This window comes from Scomber japonicus, chromosome 10 (assembly GCF_027409825.1).
Source record: "Scomber japonicus isolate fScoJap1 chromosome 10, fScoJap1.pri, whole genome shotgun sequence".
NCBI classification, from domain to species: domain Eukaryota; kingdom Metazoa; phylum Chordata; class Actinopteri; order Scombriformes; family Scombridae; genus Scomber; species Scomber japonicus.
The window spans coordinates 11,555,567-11,579,222 of record NC_070587.1 but is presented as its reverse complement, the minus strand read 5'-3'; the positions used below and the strand labels follow the sequence as shown (position 1 = coordinate 11,579,222).

At 39.8% G+C, this 23,656-nt stretch overlaps 2 protein-coding genes across 2 annotated transcripts in view; both read right to left on the bottom strand.

The window, feature by feature from the left end:
* tmem245 (transmembrane protein 245) overlaps positions 1 to 23,656 on the bottom strand; it is a 189,094-nt gene that overhangs the window by 47,115 nt on the left and 118,323 nt on the right. The gene's annotated exons all lie outside the window — the stretch shown is intronic.
* LOC128365926 (transcriptional repressor scratch 1-like) lies at positions 2,000 to 7,220 on the bottom strand. The gene is made up of 2 exons (XM_053326550.1): positions 7,106 to 7,220; positions 2,000 to 2,727 (listed from the first exon to the last, which is right to left on the bottom strand). Exons 1-2 carry the CDS (start codon positions 7,218 to 7,220, stop codon positions 2,000 to 2,002), a joined length of 843 nt encoding a protein of 280 aa, XP_053182525.1.

Here is a 23,656-nt window from a genome sequence, read left to right as displayed (position 1 = left end):
GCTGCAGAGAACTGGGTTCAGCATTACTGGTATTGGCCAGTGAGATCAAAGGTAAAACAATCTACGGATCGGGGTTCATTAGAGTTAGCCTGTCTGTAGGTACCATATATCACTCATAGAGTCAGCTTATGGTTGGCCCAGTGGGGATGAATGGGGCCTACTGCAGAATAATCAGGACTCTGTATGTGGGACTGTAACAGTTAACGTAACAGCAAGCAGGCCAATCTCGCTAAAGTGCATGCTTTTTCTGTGGTTAAAGAATGCACGCTTTATGGTTTAGAAGTGCACTGGATGGGTAGTTGAATAATGCATTGCATTTAAAGTTGACCTCAGCTTAAATGATGCACCAAACTTTGGCTTGGTTTCCCTCTGAAAGTATACAGAAAACCCCATATATACTAAGCATCACTTCAGGTTGGTGCACCTGTTACGGCATAATTTGCCATTTCAGTCTGATTCGGTCTTTGCTTTAAGATGTTGTTTATATCAGTTTAAGACAGATCTCTTCGGGTTATTAATAGCTTGTTGAAGGCCCGTTATTATATTATTTGGCCACAGGACAAAGGAATGATGTTTTAAACACATTTAAGTGCCATTTTAACATCACAGAACCTTAAATAAACCACTCATCGTATGGCCAATCATCCAATCTGATTAAACTGTTGCAAGGTCTAATCCAAAATTAGGTCTCTCCTGGTTATTGTTTGCAGGCTTTTTTCATGCTAGAATTAGCCTAGCACACATCTGTAAGGGCCCTAGTTATCCTACAATAGGCCTCACAGTCAGTAGGCAGCTGATCCCAGCCTCTCTAGCCTACATCCTACATTAGTTCTACTCACTAAGAGGCAGGCAGTGCATAACAAGAGAGGAAAGACAGGACTTTTCTTTTTGTTTCTCTAACACTACATTGGCATGTTCCCTGATGTCTGTAATATTAGTATTTTTCTGTTTATGACTATAGGTGAAGTAAAACATACCTGATTTTTAAACTGCTATACAGTATAGTAGGTAATACTTCATAACTTCATCATAAAATACCATGCATTAGGTGATTATTGCTTTTAAAGAGTCCTACGGAGGCTCCAAGAGAAAAATATTGCCCTCAGGTTCTATCTATAGGATTTTGGCAAAAAATCATAAGCTTTTTATGATGTTGGCATAGATTTCATTATTTTTTTGCATGCAATAACGTTAGTAAGAAAAAAGGTAAACAACATAATAGGAAAAAATATTACTCAAAAAAGTGACATATGCTTTGGCCTGTAGTGATAAAAAAAGAGGTAAATAAATTAAAGTGCAACAAATATGAAATAATATTACTTCATTGTTATCAAATCAAGTATAAACTTACAACAAATAAAATTAGCCAAAATGTAACAAAATAAATAAATGAATAAATAAATAAATTAATTAATAGATACATGAATAAATAAATAAATAAATCAGAAGTATTTTACCTCAGTAGTGAAGAGAATATGGTCACTTGGTGCAGCAGAACATTATTATCATTGTTATTACTATTATTATTACTAGTATTCCCCCCAAAAAAAAACAAAATCAGAAGGAAAAACTCTTTCACTGCGTTTCAGTGCAGGGAGGAACCCAGTAGCTATAAGCTTACTATTGTCTTTGTCATCATCCTCACCGTCAGTGTATATTGTCATACTGTATCTAGATGCCAGAAGGAAGCAAAGTTTGCAATATTGTCTCCATAACAGACAGAGGAAGAGGAGGTGAAGAGTTTTTTTGAGGAAGTGCATGCGTAGATCAGTTAAATCCTTAAGTGGGCAAATCTCAAGGAGAAAAAATTGTGCTATCTTCATCATCATGAATAGGCTCCAAGGAAAAGCAAGGTGGGGAGGGGGGGGGGGGCGCTGAGAGTGGAGGGAAAGCAAGGTCATATTCTGACCAAAAATAGATTGTTTGTGTCTGCAGTTCAGTCTGTAAGGATAATGGTAATTTATGTCTGCAGTTTTGTCTGTTTAATCTATGCGGGGGGTCATGCATCTAGGGGGCCAAGAGGAGCGAAGGGGCCTTTGAAGCAGGCAGATTCATAGTGCTTGTTCAGGTAACTCTTGAGCGCGAAGGTCTTGTTGCAGCGTTTACACTTGAAGTGCTTGAAGGCCGAGTGGGTCTGCATGTGAGCGCGCAGGTTCGAGCGGTCGGCGAAGGCCTTCCCACAGTGGGCGCACCCGAACGGCTTCTCGCCTGTGTGGGAGCGCATGTGGCCCTGTAAAAGCCAAGGTCGACTAAACGCTTTCCCACACACATCACATTTGTGCTTGAGGTCATGCGTGAGCAGGTGCATGGCCATGGCAGGCATGGACACATACACCTTCCCGCAGGTCGGACACTTCTTTGCCAACTTGCTGTCCAGTGAGCGGTGTGTCTGTTTGTGCCGGCTCAGATTGGAAGACGTGGCGTAGGTTTTGCCGCACTCGTTGCAGGTGTGCCTCTGGATGGTCCTGGGGCTGCCGATGGCTTTCCTCCTCGAACGGCCATCTGTGATGAAGAAGGCATCAACTGTGTAACCCTCACTCACTGCAGTGTCTCCGTTGATGTAACCATCAGTGATTTCTGAGCCGGGGCTGTCAGGAGACTCAGAGTCAGGGGCCCCGTAGTCACTGTGGATACCATCATAAAGGGGGTCAGGGGAGGGCACCTTGATCCCACTGTCACTCTCACCATCGTACACACCAGGGCTGATGTAGTCACTGATGTAACCACCTGTAATGGAAAAACAATAAAACAGTATTAGGAGATAAAGCACTGAAATGGAAGCTTTAATAAAAATGGTTTTACATTGAACCCTGGTATGGGAATGAGATATATTTGTCTCTGATTTAACCTTCAACTGATAGAAAGTAAAGAATTTTAAATTTGCTCTTGTAAAATTACCAGGAATTCCTGCAGTTCACATCATACAAAAGAACAGGTTGAAATCAAATAGTCCCCTTCCCAAGCATATCTCTCTTCACAGAGACAGTATTGGCAGAGATTAAATATAATGGCTGGCAGGACGCAGTCTGAATTAGTGTAGTTAAATAACTGTATGGTCACTGATCTAAACAACTCCATTAAAACCATTAGCAATATACAGTGGGCCACTGGTGTTTATCCAACGTCTGCATCCTGTTTGATAGCATCTATTATAACACAGAACATAGAGAACGTGTTAACATAAAATATTCCCAACAGCTGGTTCATTCAACCAGTAGTGCTGCATTACTGTTGTATGTAAGTAACCCATGTGATATGGAGGGAAACAAAGGCTGACATGATAGCTGGTATTGTACTGTATGTGTTGAGATGCCAGATGCATTTTCCTTTAAAGAGCAGAAAATAAATAAATTGCTGCAGAGTGGGTGAGACAGAAGGCTGCATAAGATCTGATCCAAGTCAGCAATTTTATATGCATTAAACCAGTTAATCTGTGGTTATACAAAGTATTTCTTTGAAATAAAAAGAATCCTACTCTCACTATTAATGTACTAATTCAGAGTTTAATAACCTGCTGCCTGTCAGACACATACTGTGATCATAATCACAGTCTTTCATCCTGTATATGCCTTATCATGTATTACAAAAACTATGACGAGTTACCTACCCTGCAGCGCATGGCATAAACCCACCATCAGTACTGCAGCAACAAAAGTAACTACTTTGAATAACTTTTAACATATGTGAAAGACTAAATTGGCATATTGTAACACAGAACATCTGTCTCTGCCTCACACACCTGTGGCCAGCAGTGGAATGTGAAAACAGACTACAGTATGAATCTACAGATCATTCAGGGATATAATTCCTCTCAGCCTTTAAAGGCTGCACTTAAAACATTTACTTTGTGGAAGATGGAGGCGCACAAGCTGACCCTGAACTTCAGACAGCTGATTTAGCATGTGAAAATGAGCATCAGCACCACAGGCAGATCCAGTGTGGTGCAGGTCGATGGCACAGTGACAGCAGGGCTGCTGCACACGCTCAGGTATTGCAGTCAACGCAACAGTATGGTGCATTTTTACAGTTCAGGGGGTTGTAGACTTGCACAGTGAGCCTTACAGGCAAAATACAGGTACTCAAATTCATTCTAAAGCAGGTTGGAGGATATGACCGCTCCCTTTAGTTAGATCTGAAAATGATATTCTTCTCAATTTGGAGTGTTTTTAAGATAAATCAGAAACTTGTGAATATATCTACATATGGTAACAGCCTAAATATAGAAATGCATAATTACATGAACAGTCGGCTGCACATACAGTCTATTAAACTAGCATGTGCGAGCTCACACTGCACATAACAATAAAAACACCTTTAGATTCAGTTCACTAACAGTCTGAATGTTTTTTCTTCTACACATTTTCTGGTTATTTACTGTCTCTTTTGTTCTTTTCTTTACTCATTGAAAAAGACTGTGTTCATCATGAAAATATACTTTTTTGTAGCTTGCTGCCTTTTAAACTATGTGACAGTTTACGGGGTTAAAATAAACTTTAAATTGAGAGGCCAGAATTAACTGAGCTGAACTGTCCCTGAATGTACAGTAAAGCCATCCATAAACACATGTTTAAACAAAATATGAGAAATATTCCCTTCCTTCTGTTTACTAAAATGTACGACATACAGTATGAATCTAATATCTCCCCAGATAACTTTTTAAGAAGTTTCATCCATGTTGAACCATCCAAAAAAGAAAATTTACTATCCACTAAATATATTTTGGAAGTATATTTAGACAAGAAAAGGAAACCTTAGTTGTAGATGACATTCATTTTGTGCAGGTAATAGTTTCTAAACGTTAACAGTTTTTAGGAAGACAGATGTGATTCATTTTTGATATTATCATTTTATTCGAGTTCAGTAAAGCAGTCTAGACCTGCAGCAAGAGTCCTGCTCCTGTAAGGAATTTCTGTTGTTATTATTCCTCCAGTCTCTCAGAAGATTTCTGAGTTAAGACGCAAAAGCAACAAGCTCCATCTGACATCACATATCTGTCTACATATACGATAACAGCTACTTCATATCTGCCAGGCGTCCCATCTGGATGCACAGTCCCATCACGCACAACGCAGGGAACACGGGTGGGACATAAATTATTCCAACTCCGCTTCGTTCAGGCAGAAAGTTGTTCCTATAATGTGCAGGCGCTCTTGTTGTGGGTATAGAGTCTATGCTGCTGCACAGTGCAGCCAGCCGCATTAAGCTGTTGCCATCAAGTGTTAGGGATGGAAATAAAAGGTGGCCGGGACAGGCAGTTCGCGTGTCAAACCGAGCAGGGCTTGTTAACCTCGACATTATAAATACACCACTGACATGAGTGGAGATATACGGGCAAAAACCGCACATGTGAATATACACGTTGATGTGCAACAGCGTGTCAACGACAGTGGGGCGGAAACAGTGCAGCCAGTGCCTTCATTTACATAGAAAAGGCATCTCTGGGTTTTTCGTGTAAAATGTGACGCACGCTGGTGGAGGGTGTGGGGAAGTTCACAGCTTCAGAGCAGCGCAGGGCAGCACAACAATGAGTCACACTGTCGCTTTAGGATAATGCAGTGAGGCCTTGTTATGCCTTACAAGTCAAGCTTAAACATATAATAGGCTATAAAATAAACTATTCTCCATATGCAACAGTTATTCTAAGGCAAATATAAAAATATTTAATCAATGTGGATAAAATTGTTACTTAAATTCAGAATCTGTTTCCATTAACTTATATTCAACAGTTAAGTTAGATAAGAGACAGGCATGTCAATTCTGATCCTGTTTTGTCTTCCTGTGTCTCTGTATACTGTGACAGTGTAGGCTTATGGCAGCGATGCTCTTCTCTACAGGAAGCCTTGGCAAGATATCATTGTGCAGAAATCTGCCAGCACTGCAAAAAACCGGACAGGCACACCTGGACAAGGAGCTCAGACAGTGCAGAATGAAAGGATATGTGGCTGTGATGTATGAGGCTAATTTTATGCAACAAAGAAGAACAAAACCGGAGTACTTTAGACCTCTGGTGGTTTTGGTTTTGGACTCAGCATTGTTGCAGAAAGAACAACTGAATTGTGGCTGTTATCGTGCTGCACCTGCAGGTGTTGCATAGTGTTTGTCAGTGAAATACAAAGGCATAAATATCAACCATGTGGCATTATGTTGTGTCAGGTTATTTTCTCTACTATAAAACACAAAACGTATCCACATGATATACTGCAGACGTATGTCCACTTATTAGCAGGTTAATGAATTAAACATTTTGACTCCAGGTGACCTGCCTTCAATAATTCCACAAAACCAAGTGAAAGTGGACCAGATATTAATATCCTGTCTTTATCTCTTTTAACCTTTTAGCCTACGTAGGAGAGGAAAAGTCCCCTCTGACTATGAGCCAAAATCGATGAAACATGGGATGCGCTGGATTTAGTTGATTTCTCAAGTGACCTTTCCGCTTCAGTAGCAGCTCAACTCCTACAACCGACCAACCGCTAAAAGATTTCAGATCTACTTTATCCAGTAAATTAAGCGGTGCTGTGATAACTCTCGCAGGGTGTGTGGTTATTGAGATTGGCAGTCTCTTCACCCCTCTTATAGTCATATAAAGTGTAATACCTCTTACAGTCTCCACTAATGTTGTACATTAAAACGCTGCATAGTCTCACGGCTTTGAAACATGCACAGGAAAGGTAATAACTAGACTATATAATAATGTTATACTGTCTGCTATAGACTAATGTACTTATGAACCTAAAGTGCACCCACATACAAGTACCCACTAATCTTGTAGTTTCAATGGAAAGGTTACAGGTACATCTGATTGTGGAGAGAAATAGAGATCAAATAAACATGCAGCAGTGAACTAGTTATTGAGCACTACTGATACACTATGTGTCTCTATTTGAATATTAGTTTTTTGTTCAGAGTTGCAGGACTGCACCCATGTGCCAACCCATGGTATCGATTTTAAAGAACAACCACAGCCAGGGAATCCCTCAAGAAGATAAATCCACCTTTTAGTCTCCTTTTGGAAACCTCTCCTCGTCCTCTTCCTCCTCCTCTTTAAGTCTGACTTGTGTTGAAGACACCTGTTAGTGCTGCTTGTGCAGGCAGCCTGACCTACCTTTGTCATGGAGCCGCAGGCTGAGGTCTGTCCTGTGCCGGTAGGCGTTCTCCAATTCCGCCCCGGTGGAGAAATCATCCAATTTCACCTTTTTCACCAGGAAAGACCTTGGCATGATGGTGCACACACACACACACACACACACACACACACACACACACACACGCACACACGCACACACACACGCACTCTCACAAACACACACACTCACAACAATCACAGCCGATCGCTGACTGCCTGGCCAGCGTGACGATTTCGCCCCGTCACACACCAACAGGACGGGTGGCAAAGATTGTCTTGGGGTTTTTGGAGGAAGCGCGAACTGTGAATTGACCCGGTAAAAGAGTTAACCAGCAGCGATGTATTGTTTCTTCTCAGTTTCTCTCACTGTCGCTGACTCCTCTTCGGTTTAGTCCTCGTGCAAAGAGAGGGAGACAGAAATGCAACTTCAGCACCGGACAGCTCCCTCCGCGGGGTGCCTCGCGCTCTCTGTGCTCGCGGGCAGGCGGCAGACCGGGGTATAGAGGCTCGTGTGCAGTCCAAAGATTAAAAAAGAAATTAACAAGCGGTGGAAGGCACCCTGCAGCGCACGCCACGGCTCTCGGGCCTCTTAAAAGAAGAGGAGAGAAGAAATGAAGAGGATGAGGAGGAGGAGGAGGAGGAGGAGGAGGGAGGGATGCGAAGAAAATAAGAGGAGAAAAAAATGGAAGGGAGATTCTGGAAGCTTTTCAGAAATATGTCGGACACCTTGTCCTTCCTTCTTTGCCGCAGAAGTAGTCCTTAATTCCTGTCAACAGCGACTACTCAGCGCGGTAAATAATCACAATAAAGATCCCCCCCTGCGGCAGTGTGGATCAACAGCGTCCCCTCTTTCTCTTTCTGTATCCCTCTCTCTTCTCTCTCTCTTCCCCTCGTCTCTCTCTCTCTCGCTTTCTGCAGCTTCCGCGAGGTGTTCCCGTGAGTGTGCCGTCTCGCGATCAGCTGTTGGCATTTATAAGGCGCAGAGAGAGAGAGAGAGAGAGAGAGAGAGAGAGAGAGAGAGAGAGATGGAGGGATGGATAGACAAACGGGTGGAGGGAGTGCTTAATTTAATCCATCCCACATCCCCGGGGAGCGGCGACTGGCCCGGATGATTTATTGAAGCTGTTATCACCCCCCCCCCCCCTTCTTTCTTTCTTTCTTTCGTTCTTTCTTTCTTTCTTTCTTTCTTTCTTTCTTTCTTTCTCTTTTATTCTTTTCCTCCCTCCTTTCTCCCTCTCTTCATTTGTGTGTGTGTGTGTGTGTGTGTGTGTGTGTGTGTGTGTGTGTGTGTGTGTGTGTGTGTGTGTGTGTGTGTGTGTGTGTGTGTGTGGTTGTTTCGGTGTGTGTGAGGCAAGGCGCCATGTTTTAGAGAGATAAGAATGGAAATTATTGTTATGGGTCTTTTTTTTCTTGCACTCATCGATTTGATTCAGCAATCACAGCGTGGAACATGAATTTTAAATATTGTCCCATTCTAGTGCATATACTTTGTTTGGTTTGCCATTCTAGTGCATATACTTTGTTTGGTTTGCCATTCTAGTGTATATACTTTGTTTGGTTTCTCCTCATCTTTTATCACCTGCTAAGCTCTTCTATTTCTTTTGCTTTTATTTCTCTTGATGACATGGATTTTATGGAATATTAACTAGCATGCTGAGAGCCTTGTAATTATCATTAATGTGGCCCTGAAGGCAAATGGATGTAGACCAAATGGAGTGTTTTACAGTGACTGCCGCATTAATATGGGAGTGGAGTAATATCTGCTCCAGGGTCACACCGGGTTCACTGACAAGTTTTACTGCAAAATCAAGAACGTGGCTGCTGTGTGTCTATTATGTAACAACAACGACAAAGATAATTAGAGAGATTAATGAATCATCTGTTGTGTACACTTTTGTCTTTTTAGCCTGACTCTCAGTCTCCTTTCTGTCCCAAAATGTCAGTGAAATCATTTCAGATGAATGTTTGAAAAAAAAGAGAAAAATATGCTTCTGATGTATCTTTCTTCATTGAGCTTAGAACAAGGTTGATTGATTATCATGTTTTAATTTTAAAGTTGTCAAGTTTGATCAATCATTTAAACTACATGATTAGGACCTAACATTGAGAATGACAGAATGACGCTGTATGAATATGTTTTAATTAGTCCCAGGGTGTGACAGTACACAGAGTTGGTGTCCCTAAAAGCTCAAAGAAATTGTTTAATGATGCAGGTAGGACTGATGCACTCTCTGACTCAGGTTTGTGGGCTGAGGAAGTTGCTGAACATCTGCTAAAGGTTACAGAAAGCTCAGGGAGTGACTTTGATCCACAGAGAAACCACTTAAAGATCAAGTATTTGCAGTAATTTGATGGTTTGTATGACAAACTCTGGCATCAGAGTTTAATGTGGTTGAATTGAATCACACATCACCTCACTGAGTTGTTAACTTCATGTTTGAGACCTTGACAGGTAAACATGTGACAACTTAGACAAGGGAAATTACATTAAAAATCACATTAATAATAAATTCAACTGTTCATCACAAATAACTTATTATTATATATATATAATTATCGTTATTATTATTATTATTAATTTATTAGCAAAATATATTTTTAGGCAGGTTAATGTAGATGTAATCCACATATCTACACTGTATATTTAGCATTTACATCAAGGATCAAACAATTAAACTTTCTCTTTCTTACTTTTCTGTACAGCACTATTACTCCCAATGTTATGTGTTGCAATGAAATGTTATTTATTTATTACTTATTTGACAGTCCATCACCATCTTAATGACCAGTGTGAAAAACATGACAATGTTCATTTAGGCACCTGACAATTGTTTCAGGACAGACTTGAATTGTTAAGCTATCTTTTAAGGTTTTAAAATATTCACTGTCAATATGACTAATTTTGCAACATCAGTGCTAGTTTTGATGGTTTTCAGACACTTTTTTCCCATTTAGAATCGCTGTCATTCAAACAGATTGAGAAGGACAGTGAAGATGTCGTGTTACAGAGGCAGAATTATGAAGATTTGGATAGTGATTATGAGGAAAACAGTATTTATGAAGACCAAATTGAATGAGGTACCAGGGTCAGGTGTGTGTGTGTGTGTGTGTGTGTGTGTGTGTGTGTGTGTGTGTGTGTGTGTGTGTGTGTTTGATCTTTTCCAAAAGAAAGGAGCAGTACTGTATGTACAGTAGTAAGTTTGTTGAAGTTCATATGACTCATATGTTTCCACTCTGTGTATTTAGTATTGATGACTTCTGAGATAACGTGACTTGTACTCGTGTGTGTGTGTGTGTGTGTGTGTGTGTGTGTGTGTGTGTGTGTGTGTGTGTGTTGCTACCAGTCCATCTGTTGTCCTTAATCAGGGGAAGAGCAGATGAGTTCCATCACCTGGAGACTAGCTCAGGGAGGTCCAATTAAACACACACACACACACACATAACTGGTCCAACGCACGCACGCATGCACACACACACACACACACGCACATATACAATACAACCACCTCTACAACAACTGTTAGTCTACTGAAATAACCTACAACATTAACAACACATTTCATCATCATTAGAGGCGATGTTTGACACATGCACACACAGCCTGACAGCTAGACACATATGGACAGAAACAACCAGTACACGCATACATACATATAGATATTCAGCTTAATGCATCCATCAAAGCATTATTCACATATTATTCCACTTCTGATTTTGACTGAACAAGGTCATTAAAACCTTTTTTCATCACTAACATCTGCCATTTTCCAAATTAGATCCACTGTATATCCTACAATCAAAGACTAAGTGCCGAAATGACGGTGAGTCATTCATTGTGTCTGTATCAGATTGCTGGAGATGTGAGAGTAATTTCTAAAGATGGAAGGGACGATATTTCACCGCAGCGCACATGAGTGTGAATTGCAGCCAAAAGTGGAAAGCTCTGGGTGTTCTCTGGTTGGTGTCATCCTCACACTTTTCTAACAGCACCATGTTTTATTTTTGGGAGAAACAGGAGGGTTTTTTTATTGTGTCGGCAAGCCTTATTAGCAAATCTCAACCCAAAATAAAATGTTTCCATTAGTATTAATTTATTAATTTAATATGTGGATGTTTGATTTGGATAGGAAAGATGTGTACATTTCTGATATAGCACATGCATCTTACTGCATTTCATGCACAAACAATAACTTAAGTACATATTTTTTAATTGTAGTCCATATACAATATTAGGAACTGTAGACTTTAAGGAAATGGAGTAGTGATATTATTAGTCCTACTTTTTGTAGTAAGAAATGTTTTTCAGTGTCTGAATGAGAAATTTGGACAATAATTGATAAGATTTTATTGATTTTGCGTGTTTAAAAAAAACGTCATAATGTAAGGTGTGTGTTTGTTAACAGTATTACCACAAGACTTTTTGAGAGCCTCAGTAAAGAACAGACCCTCCTCTCAGGATGTTTTCTATTGCTTGAAATGAGTTTAACCATGATTCATTGGGCAAAAGACATCACAGAGCTTTTTAAAAGATGATTTATTTAACTAAAGATGAGAGAAAGTGACGTGCGAGCGATTCATATATTGTTAATGTAACATTACACTCATGATTAGGAAGAAGGATATTTTAGGACCTCCTTGTGACTGTGTCAGATACTGCTCTGAGGTTAGCTGTGATAGATGTCCTGTTTAGTTTAATTGATGCTGTGCCACGTCGAAGGCCGACAACACCAGACTTGAAGCCACTGCCCAGCTGGTCTGTGTACACGTGTGCATGTGTGTAGGTGGATGTGGGTGTGTATATGGTGCACAGTGCGTGTGACAGGCAGGCAGCAGCTGCTACAGGATGCCTTGTCCAACATCTCAATATAAACAAATGCACATATACACAAATGTCTAATGATCCACTGGAATAACACAGACGCAATGCTTTTAGAGTGCCCGATTCATTTTCATACATCACTGCTGGCCCTAACACACACACACACACACACACATTACATTGTCTGCAGTATTTGAGCATTTTTAAGTAGTAGTTTATTTGTTATCTCCTGACAATTTAAGGCCATGTTAAGGGTGTGTCCTCTCTCATTTCTTTCTGTGTCGAGAAATGCAAGTAGTTTTACTGACTAGCACTGAGATTTTCCCTTTGAATAAGATGTTTCTATCAAGGAGCATGAGAAGTCAAAATATATTTCTGTCTCTGTCTCTCTCTCTCTCTGCCTCTCCTTTTTTTGTCTTTTCTGAAGGTGAGCCTCGTTCTGTTCTGTCCTAAAGCTGTTCTGTCGCAGTAACGCTAAATATTGCTGAGCAGCTCTTCTCATCAGGCACACACACCAACACAAAGACACATGCGCGCACACACACACACACACACACACACACACACACACACACACACAGAGCCATGCACACTTGCAGACACACGCAGAAGTGCTGGGCTAGGGGAGAAATGTGGCCTGTTTCTTTGCAGTTTTTGATGACTCCCGCTGTACTGGTGAAACAGAATGCAGCGTACATTAGCACAGGGTAGAGTGTCCCAAAACAGAGGAGAGGAGAGGAGAGGAGAGGAAAGGAAAGGAAAGGAGAGGAGAGGAGAGGAGAAGAGAGGAGAGGAGAGAACATATAAAAGACATACTGCAGAAAAAAGATCTTAGAATTGTGTGTTTAAGAACTTTTCTTTACACAAATGCTCACTTGTTATGAACAGTATTATGCAGTCCATTGAATAAACAGACATTGCTTTTCAACTGATGATTTTGGCACATTATTGCATTATCACATTATTATCATCACTATGCACATTTCTATGTCTATATTTTACAGAATTTAGAGTTAAAAACACTCCTCATTTATCTTATACTGTCACTTTATCCAGGTCCTCAGCTCAGCCTCTGTCTGAAACAGGCTACTGTCTCTTTATGGCCCCCCTCCCCACTCTGTGATTGGTTAGCTCCATGAAGCTGCATCTCAGCCGACTTCCAGCAGCTCAAGAGGCTACGTTAACAAAAAATATTAGTTGGATTTTTACCTCTTTTCCTTGTTCTTTACTTGAAATGGAAACTTCTTAAATACATTCGTACATATTGCTTCAAAATCAGACAAAAAATATATGAGTGGACAACACGAACAACCCTTAGAAAACCCTTAACAACAAAGACTACAGAACGAATGGCTGTTTGTGGGTGTGCATGATCAATGTGAGGTCATCACGAGACAAAATAGAGGAAACTGAGCAAGCAGAGCGTTCAGAGCAGGCTGGAGCTAATTTTGAATGTGTAATAAGGATCATGTAGCAATCGAATGGTAACTGAGAACAAATTTAACACCATCTTGTACACATTTATTTGAAATACCAAGAATTCAGTTGTTGCTGTCCTGTAAAGACCTTGGGCCCCATCTTGCGGTCGGCGCACAGCGGATGGCAGGCGTGGCAAATGCACTTGCATGTTGATCTCAAAATGAGGTGTGGTCAGGTGCATTGGTGGCGTGTTGCTATTTTGAGGCAGAGGAAAGCAATTGCGCTAAAAAACACGTCTAAAGTCACTGGTGCATATTTCACTGTTATTAAAGGGGCACATCATCAAGAGTCCAATATGCTCCTATATAGGCGGGTGCATACTGTTACGCACACACAGGCACGCAGCAGCACACAAATGCAAAACATTACAAATAAAAGGACCACAATGTGAATTTGTATTATGATGTACATCAACATATTAAAAAAAAGTCACAATGATGTGCCACAATATATCAGAATCAGTCAATCCAGTAACGATCAATGAAACTGTCAATGTAGTCATGTGACCAATCCTGGTAAATCCGCCATCAAACTAACAATCCGCCAAGGTGACAGTGTGCCTGGATATTAAAGGGAATGAGAGAAACACTCTGATTGGTTTACCGTATGTTACGCCCAAAACACATCTATGATTAATGAAGGGACTTAAGTCCAACCCTTTTAGACCATATGCCTGGCGCAGTGACCATTTTTCTGCCGTTAAAATAGCAAAAGTGGATTTGGACACGCCCCAAAGGCACTTGCGCCATGCGCTTCACACCATGCGCTATAGATCGTTAAAATAGGGCCCCTTATCTACAAAATGTCAGCATGAGCTTAAAAATACAGCCCTGTATTGTATTTTTCCGTCTTTGTGACAATGCATTCTCAGCTGATCCAGCAGCTTAAGTAGTTATCAACTCATGAAGCAACACTTCTGAAAAATTTAAAATCACCACATTTGTAAACACATAATTCTCGGTGTACAGCAAAAAAAAAAGTTCACTGTGTTTAAAGCCTGTCTGAACAGTTTTCAAACAAATGAATATGTCCGTCCTCCACATGGTGAAAATTGTAATTGCTGTTACTGGTTGACCAAGAGGACACGCTGCATTATTCACGCTGTGATATACACACACGTTGTTTTTTTTACTCTTTACAGCCTGATCTTCAAAACCAATGTAATGCTTCATTAGCTAAATGAATCTGTAAGAAATATAAGATTAATGAGCTCTTTAGGAAGTGATTGGCTCCAGTTAAAAATGTACAATCAAAATGTATAATGTTCATAATGAATCCTAAACAGAAGATTTCACAGTCTGCAAAGTGTAGATTAATGCGCCTGACATTTACTTTTTGTTGTAAGAGGCGTACAGTACATTACTCATATTCATACAATCCAAACAAACATCCCTTGTGCACATATAGAAACTGCTGGACGTTTTTGGAAAAGCACTGAAGCAGCCTTTCGCTCTTTTTCTCTGTGTATTTCCCTAAACTCTCTCTGACCCACAATGCTGTTGCAAGAGATATTTCTCTTCCTCTCTCTATCTTGGGGTAATTGTGTGAATCAGGAGAGATTGCATTTACGCAGACAGCTGAGTGGCGAGCTGGCAGGGTAATAAATGGCCTGATAACCAGCACTACTCTGATCCCTCTCAACACAGAAATAAGAACAAAAAAATCATTACCTGCCTCAGACAGGCCTATCCTCCGATGTCACATGTGATAAAAAGAGACATATTTCGGAAACACAGAGAGGTGAAGGGGTGGGAAGGAAGGAAAGAATGGAGGAAGGAAAGAAAAATGAAAGAAAGAAGTAGCAAAAGATGTATAGAAATGTTCCAGATAACATTTTTATTTGTTTTACAGATTGCTCCATTTATTCAAAGTTTTTGGAGCATAGAGCAAAGAGATGGGAGATAAAATTGGATAGGTGCTATGGCTCCATCCTCAATCTCCAGCACTTCAACCATGATTTAGGAGCGAGAAAGGTTTAAAATGGTTAGAAACAATAGATTCTACCTACCGAGTCTTTGTGTTTTCTATCTACTGTGACTCTACATATACCTTTTAAATGGCACGATCAAGCATATCAAGCAAATAATCAGATATTTGGAAGCAAATTACAGCAGCACACATAAACACACACACAAGTCTCAGCAGTGTATGCAAGTGCCAGATTTGGCTTTGAAACTGACATTACTTATTTAGCTTGCATTCATGTACAAAGGTAGTCACTGCAGCAGCATCAGGTTGATGTTTCTAGGTTTTGTTTGTTCCAGGACTGTATCGCATGACTATGAGGCTCAAGTGAGTTTGTGCTGCAGCCAACAATTCATGTCAAATCAGGGAAGGAGATCTGCCAGTAGCTCAGGATTAATCAGAAATAAAAATAGGTTTCAGATGGAACACATGCTATTTGTGCAGTAGGATCCAAAATGTTCCCCATTCAGACAGGAAAAGTGGTCTAAGACCTTTGGACCCAACTGTATGTGAAATAATTGCTTGCAGTGATGAACCCATAGAAAATGATCACCCAACTCCTTAGTCAAACCTTTCTCCTAGAAACTAAATTTATATAAAACTACATTTTCCCTCCCAGTTACATTGCTTTGGCAAAAGTAATTGCTGTCTGGATTATGTTCACAGGCACTCTACATTCAAATATCAGGCTGAAGTTGGAGGGAGGAGTACTGTGTGGATGGAGGTTGTACAAGATGCAGGACTCTGGCACCACAGCATCAAAAGCATTTTGGTTAAGCTTAGTAAAAATTTTAATGGATGTGTTATGCTTCAAGCCATTGCAACTTTTTTCCTATATTAAACCAAGACCATCTTCCCCTAACTTTAACCAAGTGCTGCTGTGCCTAAACATAACCATGAAAAGTTTAATATCACCGTTGTTAATGCCAGCAGATGTTTCACTACAAGATATATTTTGGTGAAGAAAAAAAGAACAACATTTCACTCATTCCAATCAACCTCTAAATCATGTAGAATCAATTACTACTTTCCAAATATGCTAATTCACAAAATGTTCTTTTTATGTTGAAAGAAAATGTACTTCAGCTAGGATTACATTTCTGGCAAAAACCAAGCAGGAAGTTTGGGGTCCGACAAATGAAGCCAATGTTGAAGTGACTTTACCTGCATTTTCTCTTATGGCCAGTAAGGGGCGACTCCACTGGCAGACGTCTGATCATATGGAAGTCCAGTCCAGTCCAGTCCTACTACTACAACTAGTCTACTACCCTACTTCGTACTTGATTCATTACCTCAGTAAAACACTTTCAGAATAAGTTTAGGGTTTCAATACAGTGTGAATGAAAGGATTTGAACGAATTATGAAGCGGAGCCTTTTGACGATGACACAAAGTGTTATTGATCCTCTCCAATTCGCTTATCAACAGCGTAAGGGTGTGGAGGATGCCACAGCAACCTTGCTAAACCTGGTTGTTGGACATTCGGAAGGAATGATGACTCATGCTCGGTTATGTTTTGCTGATTTCTCGTCAGTTTTTAAATGTATGCAGCCCTATATTTTAGCTAACAGACTCTATGAAATACCTGGCTTTGACTTCAGCACTATACAGTATGTTGGCTCGTTGACTTCCTGACTATGAGGTCACAAAGAACTCAGGTAAATGGCACTCTGTCTGATGCCACGACATGCTCTACAGGCTCAGCCCAAGGGTGTGTCTTGTCACCTTTACTTTTTGCGCTGTACACAAATGATTGTCAGAGCACAGATGATTCAAGATTCATTGTAAAGTTTGCAGATGATTTGGTTATTGTCATTGCTATAATTCATGCTTACAGCTAAACATCAGTAAAAGTAAAGAAATGCTGATCGATTTTCAGAGGAACCCACCTGCATAAAAACTCTCTTTTATTAATGGTACAGCTGTGGAGATTGTAAGCCAGTACAAGTACTTGGGCACCATCTTGGATGATAAACTGACTTTTGAGGCCAACACTGACTATATCTGCAAAAAAACAATCAGAGGCTGTTCTTTTTAAGGAAGCTGATGGATTTTAATGTTGACAGCTTTTAAAAATGTTTTATTCACCTTTTATTGAGTCGATTTGCTGGTATGGGAACCTCAGCATCACTAATAAAAATCGGCTGGGAAGTATTGTTAAACTTTGCCAAAAAACACTGGCACTAGCTTGCAGCAGCTTGACAGTGTTTGTCAAGCAAGAGCCATTCAGAGGGCAAAGGTCATCTTGGTAGACCCACATCACCCTCTCCATGTTGAGTTTCAACTTTTGCAATTGGGAAAGAGGTATACCTTTTCTAAGAGGGCCAAATCAAACAGATACCTCAGATCATTTGTTCTAAATAAGCTTTAGGCTGGTGTTCCTGTACTGTGCACCCATGGCCATTATAACTCATCTGATGACATTTATTATTTATATTTATGTTTCTATTATGTATGGTGTGAATTTGGTTGTTGACTGCTGTTGCAAATCAAATTGCCCCTCGGGGACAATAAAGACTTTCTAATCTAATCTAATCTGATCTGATGTTCATTTTGGTCCCATTTCATTTCAATGTGAAGATAAAGCAGGGTATGTTTTATGGCGTAACTATGTCGGGATGGACAAGCCGCTACCACAATAACAGTAGGTAACGTAACCATGGAGTAATCCTGAATTCAGTAGGCATAGCTGTAGCCATTGCTATGTCAGTGTGTTTTCAGTTCATGACAGGTGATTACATTTTGTGTTAATGGTTTTAAGACCATTTTTAGCTAGTGAAAACCATCATTAACATTATCACAGTTAACCCAAGACTGTAAATACACTGTGTTAACAAAGCTAGCAGCTAGTTCCATTGAGAGTGTGCTCGCCTAGTGTATCTCTTTGTGGTTCGCCAGCTGCACCACAGCACACAAGAAGGCACTTAAAAGAGTAATCAAAACTGCCCAAAAAATCATTGGCCACCCACCCTGGACGAGCTCTACAACACTCGCTGTCTTAAGAGGGCACGCAGCATCTTTAAAGATAGCACACACCCAGGACACCATGTGTTTGAGCTGCTGCCCTCTGGCAGGAGATTCAGGGCTTTAAAATCACGTACAAACAGACTGAGAGACAGTTTTTTTTAACAGGGCAATAACAATACTAAATGCAAACATCTGACATGACTCATCTCTATTGCACTTTTATGCACTGCTACTTTTGTATTTATTTTAATTTATATGTGATTGATTGAACTTGCTTGGCTGCACCGGACAGTCCAATTTCGCTGTACTATTGTACTTGGTATGATTGTGCAATGACAATAAAAATGTATCTTATCTAGTTTTAGGATCAGCGCCACCGTCTCATACAAATATGGTCACTTCTCATTACCTCTGGCCCCAAAAAGAAATGGCAACTCAGATTTTCATTTTGAGCTCAAGGCTTCAAAACAGGAGTGCCCAGACCAATGTGTGATATCAGAGTGGCTATGTCCATTACTTTTTTACAATCTAAGGAAAAAACGTATGTATATTAATAGACAATTGTTTGCTAACCAGATGGAAGAATTTGTGTTTGTTTAAATACTTTGAACTTCTTCATCTCAATGCTCTCAGTGCCGTTGCCTGATATTTATAATCAGGAAAAGAAGCCAGCATTGTACAGCATTGTACAGAGAACTCCTCAGTGCATATACAGGCTTCAGCGCTCTTCCTCCCCTCCTTCCTCCTTGTCCTCCTCCTCCTCCTCATCTCTGAGTGTTTCCAGTATTATCTGAGATTTCATTCTTTTATTCCATCCACCCCTCTATTGCTTCTTAGATTTTTTTTCATCTCACACACAAGCAATATGTCTCACAGACACACACACAGTCACTCATACACACACATAAGCATGCTCACATGATTACAGATACACATAACCACCCTGCAGGGGTACACACAGAAGACCGATTCATGCTCACACACACATACACGGTGTGTCTGTATGTATCCCTGAGGCAGTGCTGTAGCATCAGTTGCGGCCTGATATTCCATCAGCAGGACAACGCATTACTATTCTAACACTCGACTGTTGAAATGCTCTAATGTTTTGTCAATACTGCTAAATCAACTTTATTTGCCCCCGCAGGGCAAAGAGTTTACAGACACACTTCTGTTATGAAGAAATGAACTTTGAATGAACCCATTATATGACCATATTTTATATTGTCTCTGCTGTATGAAACAGTACAGTAAAGTCAGACGTTAGATCCCTGTGATGCACCATAAGCCTCTGTTGTCATTTTTATCATGACTGTAGATTCGAAGTGAAGTTTCACAACACAAACATTTGAGATACAGTCATATAAACTACACACAATCTCAGGAATGATGCGAGAATAATCTTTGACAGTGGGGAAATGTGTGAAGGGAAAAAAATTACACAAATGAGGTGAGGAAAGCGTTTGAGAAGGTGAACTGTAAAGGTGAGTGTTGAGTGAGGACTTGACTGTTTCTAATTCTGGGACACAGGCAGCGAGGATTGTCTCCAGGGTCCTCCCCCCAGTGTTTGGAGAGTGTTATGTGAAAATGTCGCTGCTGTAGTACGTTTTGTGTGGCAGTGACCTTTTAAAGATCACAAGGATGCAGGAGCACCACTCCTGCAAGTAAATTATCTTTTGGTTTATGCAGTGAAAAATACAAAATATGCAGTGACGGATTCACAATTTTAGTCAAGAGGTCAGCAGGGAAAATGACGTTAGTATGACGAAGAGGCATGTTACCTCTGTCCCAATGTCAGCTTTCATCCATTCTGTAATGGTTAGGAAAAAACAAAAAATGTGGATTATGACTTGATGTCACAAGAGTACAATTACTAGAATGATTAACTATCATAATTTATATAAATGGCCTCCTTAAAGACAGTACGGTCTTGATTTACTAGCTGAAATGTCTTTAAGAAAAGTTCATTCACTGGGGTACCATTGTGACCACAACACAAGATCTTAATCTCTCTGACAGGGAAGTCCAACATTAGTTATGACATAAACTTTGTAAGTCTCATTTTACATGCAGCGACTTGTCATTTTCAATTATGTTTATTGTGATGCGGATGGTAACATTTGGGAATATCTTGTTATTAAAATGCACTTTATTAAAGGGGAATTTATTATGGTAGATGTTATTCCCACATGTATCCTATGATTTATCATAAATGGCACTTTGATGTCCAGTGCATTGATTGGACATCCAGTACAACCATCTTAACTTTTCATATTTATGTAAAACATACATGCTCCATCTCCTCGACACTATCTATAAAACTGCCTGAACTTCCTACCCTCAGTGACCTGGAGCAATTGCCATTTTTTTTCTTTAGTTTTCTTGTTACTCAGAATCAGAATCATCATTATTGGCCAAATATGTTTATGCATACAAGGAATTAGAGTCCGGATTCTAGTGGCTCTCAATGTACTAACACACAACAAAGGTCAGGAAGATAAACATACACATATATCTAAATGTACTCTGACAAATGTTAAAATAACTAACGAGACATTATATCATATATTTTGATAATTAAATAAAAACAATGAAGGATAAACAATACTCCAGACAACAGGGATCATAATTGGGTTCATATTGTAAAATCTATAACTCACAGACATAAAATTTGTTAATTACATTTTATTGCCACCTAAACACACAACCAGCTCTCAGTCTCAGTGGAGTTGGGATGAGCTTTTTTTAGTTCAAACATTAACCCACCAGTGGTTGGTAATAAAATATGTATTGCAGATACTCAGTGGAGAAATTCAATCAGTGAAAGTGTTTTAGTAGATGCGAGAGGTGAGGACAGTCACACAGTAATGCATTAAGCAGAAGTTGTCTGCTGGGTTGGACTATATGACAAATGAACCAATTATTAAGGTGTCTGAAAACTCTGAGGATGATTAGTGAATGATAAGAAGCAGGTCCCAAATAGGAAACTGTCATTCATCTGTGTTATTGTGTAAATTGAATTAATTCACTCTCTTTAAAAAGTTATTTGTAAATTAACCACCGTTTTGCTCTTCTCTTGTTTATGCAACTCTACATTCTATTTTAAAATAGTGCTAATTATAAAATGACCATATGATCATCCATATGGCACATTATAATTGCATCTCTTCTCATCAGTCATTACACACTGATAACCAGCCACAGCACTGTGTTGTTATACCTGTTCTCTTTCAGTCCACTGTGTATGCTCACACCTCTGATTTAATAGAAGAATCTGAGAAACAAATAAAAATATCACCTGGACTTGTTCCATCATCCTCTCTCTGTCTCTCATCTGCCTCATCATACATTTGCCAACATCTTTTTATTACTTTTCTTTTTATGTTTGTTTGTTTGTTTATTTTATGCATGCATGCAGTAGGTTGTCTGCCAAGACATCCATGTCCTCCATAACATCATGAATGGATGCCAGAAACCTGCGGAGATAAATGAAAGTGTTTTATTTACTCATGGCCATCGGTGTGGGGGCTAACACCGCACTGCACACCGTCTTCTCCAAAAACTTTTAAAGAAACATTTTGGGAAACATGCTTGTTCACTTTTTTCTTAGAGACAGATGATAAGGGAGGAACTGGTGCCAGGATGCAATTAGCTTAGCTTAGCTTAGCATAAAGACTGGAAGCAGGGGTAAAAGCTAGCCTGACTCTGTCCAAAGTTCAGAAATATACCTACCAGCACCTCTAAAGCTCATTAATTAACATATTGTATGGTGTTTGTTTGTACACAGACAGCAATGTAAAATTGAAAATTCATATTGTAGCTACTTTTTGGTAACAATAGCCAGGTACAGTGACTTCCTGTAGTCTTAGCATTACTGTGAGGTTGCCAGGCAACCAGCACGGATGCTGCATAAATAAACTGTTGTTCATCAAGAAATAGTTGCATCACATAACTTGTGTAAGGATAAAACAAAGAAAATACATTATGTGAGCTTTAGTGGTGCTGGAAGGCAGATTACTGAACTTTGGAGAGAACCAAGCTAGCAGTTTACCATTGCTTCTAGTCTGTATGTTAGTTTAAAGGGTATTATGCACATTTCCAGGTCTATATTTTCTAATTTGGAATGTTTTTGCTTCATTTTCAGTACAAAAACCTCCTTATTCATCTTATACTGACCCATGGAGGACATTTACACAGCTGCTCAGTTTAGCCTCTGTCTGAAACAAGCTGTTGTAGCGCCTGTCCCTTGAATACCATGGACACACAAAAAGACTTTCAGTATCATCATTCTGCTGAAGTAGTTGGTGGTTTGCACGTTAAGTGACTGATCAGTGACAGGGGGTCACACATTACAAGACCTTTCATGATGAGGCATCCGGACAAATCTGTCTGATCTCCAAGCTACATCTTGTCATGAAAATATATGCAAGCAGTGCACTGATTTGCAGTGAACAATAAGGAAGAAAAAGAAAACAATAAGTGTGAGAGAATGGATTAGGATATGCGGGCAGCAAGGAGGTAAATAAATATTTTTGCAATGGAAATAAAGGTAGCTGATTTTGATCAGATGACAGCAGAGGACTTGCTATCTTGTGTTTCTTGAGCTCTCATTGTCTGTAGCTTGTTGCATGGCTCCCCAACCAGATATTATTGTTCTTGATATCTTATGGGTGTATGCGACAGGGAGCTCTACGCAATCTCTCGTATCGCATCTTTCAGCAATTCACAAAGCAAAGAAGCGCTGAGCCAACGCTGATTTGCTTCCGATCTGGCACCTTTTGTTGGTGATCTCCATAAACTCTCTCCAAGTGGAAAATCAAGGCTAAAATCATGTAGTGTGAAATCAGCATAAGGCCACCCTCCTGATGAGCACACTCTGTTCTGATTGGTTATTTTCCAGCAACTGCATCATGGCAGACTTCCGGCAGCTCACGAGGCTATATTAACCAATTTTGACGCAAACTATTAGATTTCACAACTTTGTCTTTACTGAAAATGCACATTTCTACATACATTAAGTGTTGGAACTTGCATGTTTAGCAGGGATATCCAACAGAAATAAAGTAAAAAGCATGATATGTCTCCTTTCAACTAGTTTCTGAACACACTTTTGTACTTACTCCTTACTGTACTATTCCAACACACAGACATGAGAGTGCTATCTATCCTCATCTCAACTCTTGGCAAGAAATCTGAGGCGTATTTCTCAAAATGTCAAACTGTTTCTTTAGATCACCAGCTCTTCAGGATAAAAGAAAAGTCAAGTGTATTTGAGTAGCTACAAATATCACCATTCATCAC

Excerpts from the sequence above, each read along its gene's own strand:
- LOC128365926 (XM_053326550.1), bottom strand. The coding sequence starts at position 7,220 with ATGCCAAGGTCTTTCCTGGTGAAAAAGGTGAAATTGGATGATTTCTCC. Across the intron at positions 2,728-7,105 it reads CCTGCGGCTCCATGACAAAG|GTGGTTACATCAGTGACTAC; the intron begins GTAGGTCAGGCT and ends TTTCCATTACAG.